This window comes from Austrofundulus limnaeus, unplaced genomic scaffold, assembly GCF_001266775.1.
Source record: "Austrofundulus limnaeus strain Quisiro unplaced genomic scaffold, Austrofundulus_limnaeus-1.0 Scaffold48, whole genome shotgun sequence".
NCBI classification, from domain to species: Eukaryota; Metazoa; Chordata; class Actinopteri; order Cyprinodontiformes; family Rivulidae; genus Austrofundulus; species Austrofundulus limnaeus.
Genome location: NW_013952450.1, coordinates 155,918 through 159,811, shown reverse-complemented (window position 1 = coordinate 159,811; position 3,894 = coordinate 155,918). Strand labels below are relative to the sequence as shown.

The following is a 3,894-nucleotide window of genomic DNA, read 5'->3' as shown; positions in this document are numbered from 1 at the left end:
TGTGTGTGTGTGTGTGTGTGTGTGTGTGTGTGTGTGTGTGTGTGTTTTTGGCCCTATCTAAACTACGTGACACAACAGCCAGAGTTTAAAAACTCTTGAAGCACAAAGAGGATGTGTAAGTTAATTCAGTTTGTTTTATGACTGATAGACTCCATGTTTTCACTGTGGGGGAGGAGAAGGCAGCTTCTACCACAGATACCATCAACAATGCTATGGCTAACTCCTGAATCTCTGCAGGGCGTGTCTCTACAGAGAGCCTTTTATATGAGCACGTACTGTGACACGTCACGCTGTACTGCACGTCACAACGTACTTCAAACGTGGTAGTCTTTTTTTAAACCCCTAGATGGCAGTACCAAGCCGTTTTTGACCAAATATTGACGATTTAAACTATTTTAGACGAAAACGTTAAATTTAGGTCAAAAACAGCAAGGTATTACCCTTAAGACACAATTTGGGCAGTTTATTTGTTAAAAAAGTTGATTTTGGGGTAAGTTACACTTTAAAACAAAAACAAATGTGAGCTTTTTTATATTTGGGAACAATTCAAATAACAACTGAGCTTGGCTAAAATAGTTGATCCAGGGCCAATCTGCTAAGGGCATTCAATCCAAACTAAAGCCTATAGTGAAATTAGAAAACTTCATTAAAAGGTTTTCATTTTTCAGAATAGTTGCACAATCAAGTAAAGTCCTCCAGAAATTGAAAAATACATTTATAATGTGTAAATACCAAAAAGACGTGTACTACTGTGTAGGTGTCCTTTGGTTTTGGTCCTCAGGAACCTGCTATCCTGCATAGAATTTCTGAACTTTTTTTTTATCCCAATGTAGGAGAAAATATTTAATTTTTTTTCTACCAGTTTCACACCTTGGAGTGAATTATGCTGGAAAGAATTTGTCATATTGGGCCTTTACAAGGAAGTAAAGACTATTTTGAACAAACAAAAAGCTCCAAAAGCTAATATTACATAAACCAACACGAGACAGCTCAGGTTCTGATCTGCCTAGTTATTATTATTATTTTTTTTTGTTTTGTTTGGCAGACACAGATGCTTTTTTACACTCGGAGATCAGAAAAATAATGAGTTATGAATCAAATGAAACATCCTTTTAGCCTAAATGTTAAATTCTGTGTGTATTTTGCAGTACAACACACTTCTGTCCAACATGGAGACCAAGTACAGTGTGGCTGAGGTTTGCAGATCCAAAGAGACATGCTATCCACTGGATCCAGGTATGGTAACGCTAATATGAATTAAGTGCAAGTTTATTGGCAGCTAATCTGCAGTGAATGTAATAAATGTAGCAGTAACGAGAACCGCAATTCAGGTTGCTTGTTTACTAAGAAAAATATGAGTAGGACTTTGCATTAAGCAGTCATGGTTTGTAATATGAAAACCTGCTGTGTCTCAGATCTCCAGAGAATCATGGCAGAGTCCAGAGATTATAATGAATTGCTCTTTGCCTGGAAAGGATGGAGGGATGCTGCAGGCAAAGTACTCCGTCAGGATTATAAGAGATACGTTGAACTGGCCAACAAAGCTGCCACACTCAATGGTAAGACATATGGATCTCATTTCACATCTGCACAAAAATCATCCCAATGTCTCCACCAGAAAATGGTCAAGATTGGTTTTGGTCTGGAAGCTGTTAATTTAATTTTAAAGTATTGGACTGCTAAGCATAAACATAAGCTATGTGTTTGGACAAACAAATGCATTGTATACTCAGTTCCAGCTAAACTCATCCCATAGCAGACTTTGACTTTCCATAGTATATTTGTATGTTTAACTCATGTCTTAATTTTTCCTTTCTAATTATCAAACACAACAGTAGAGTAAGACCATTCCCTAAATTAATATCTGCTTTGATAAGGGTCTGTTTTAAAACTAAATCTATGTGGCAAGTCATCATGGAAACTGCTATGAAGAGCTTAGTAACTCTGGAAAAAGCTTTACCAACTCATATTTGTTCAATTTAGATTTCATATAGAGTCGTTTCATAACAAAGGCCATCTTATGGCTATTTACACACAAAAAAACATAAATGGTATGATTCAGGAAAAGCAGTGTGTTTTTTGTCCTGGTTGTGGAACAGCGGACCAGCTCTACACCCTTAGCAGGGTCCTGGAGGGTGCATGGGAGTTCATCCAACCAGTCTACATGTGTTTTGTGGACTTGGAGAAGGCGTTCGACCATGTCCCTTGAAGAGCAGTGTGGTTTTCGTCCTGGTCATGGAACAGCGGACCAGCTCTACACCCTCAGCAGGGTCCTGGAGGGTGCATGGGAGTTCATCCAACCAGTCTACATGTGTTTTGTGGACTTGGAAAAGGCGTTCGATCATGTCCCTTGGGGACTTCTGTGTGGGGTACTCCTGGAGTATGGGGTACCAGGTCCGTTGATATGGACTGTTAGGTCCCTGTATGACCGGTGCCAGAGCTTGGTCCGCATTGCCGGTAGTCAGTCGGACTCATTTCCGGTGAAAGTTGGACTCCGCCAAGGTTGCCCTTTGTCACCAATTCTGTTTATAACTTTTATGAACAAAATTTCTATGAGCAGTCAAGGTTTTGAGGGGATCCTTTTTGGTGACCTTTGGATCACATCTCTGCTTTTTGCAGATGATGTGATCCTATTGGCTTCATCAGATTGTGATCTCCAGCTCTAACTGGAGCGGTTCACAGCCGAGTGTGAAGGGGCTGCGATGAGGATCAGTKCCTCCAAATCCAAGACAATGGTCTTGAGCCAGAAATGGGTAGGTCACCTTCTCTGGGTCGGGGAGGAGATCCTGCCCCAAGTGGAGGAGTTTAAGTATCTCGGGGTCTTGTTCACGAATGAGGGAAGAAAGTAGCAGGAGACTGACAGGCGGATTGGTGCTGCGTCTGCAGTGATGCAGGTGCTGGACTGGTCGGTTGTGGTGAAGCAAGAGATGAGGTAGAAAGTAAAGCTCTCAGTTTACTGTTCAGTCTACTTTCCTATACCCTCATCTATGCTCACAAGCTTTGGGTAGTGACCAAAAGAACAAGATCGCTGATACAAGCGGCAGAAATGAGTTTCCTCTGCAGGGTGTCTGGGCTCTCCCTTAGAGATAGGGTGAGAAGCTCGGTCATCTGGGAGGGACTCAGAGTAGAGCCGCTGCTCCTCCACATCGAGAGGAGCTAGTTGAGGTGGCTCGGGCATCTGGGGCTTCATGCATAAAGGATTGTGCAGCTTTCACACTAAAAGTAGAYGTACAGACAAATTTAGAAAAGTGTGCCGCACCAAAAAATCCAGCTGTATAAAACAGTGCACAGGCAGGTTCCTGCGCACCTTTCCTTTATACATCCCAATGAACGTGGAACTGATCACACGTGAGACTCCTCYCCTGACACGCCTCCATTTAAATATGTAAAATAGATGTAAATGTGTCCAGAGTGTGAGATTCTCCTCAGACTATCATCAGAAATGATTTTTAGATGCAGGAAAAAAAATTAAATAGAGAATGAGTGAGAAAATTGTATAAATAAGTAGTGGGGTGTAAAAATGAGTCTGCCACTCGCAAAGGTGTGTGTGGGTGTTGGTATGTAAGCGCGTGTGCTGTTATTTTCAGCGGCGCATGAGGCTGGAGATATTTCCACCTTTACACATCTTTAATAAATGACTGTAAACACAAAGGAACTAATGACTTTTGTAGAACTTAGAAAAGTATTTATTAAATAGTTGATGTGAAGAAACGCGCATTTCCTACATTTGTTAAAATAGAACAACGCGCCCGTCCTCCTCCGCCTCATCTGATAAAAACCTGACATGCTGGGGTACCTGGCGTGTCAAGACTAGACGCAAAATGCTGCCTGACCAAGCGTCAATATGTTGATGCGGAGGGAGTGAGAATGCGTTGGACTCGCAGCGCTGCGAGT

At 41.7% G+C, this 3,894-nt stretch overlaps 1 protein-coding gene across 1 annotated transcript in view; it reads left to right on the top strand.

Moving 5' to 3' along the window:
- The window catches only part of ace (angiotensin I converting enzyme (peptidyl-dipeptidase A) 1), a gene marked incomplete at its 3' end in the record, with an annotated part of 23,674 nt that overhangs the window by 16,011 nt on the left and 3,769 nt on the right, over nucleotides 1-3,894 (top strand). Inside the window, 2 exon segments of the mRNA XM_014008105.1 lie at nucleotides 1,149-1,236; nucleotides 1,416-1,559. Of these exon segments, the coding sequence (XP_013863559.1) occupies nucleotides 1,149-1,236; nucleotides 1,416-1,559 (232 nt within the window).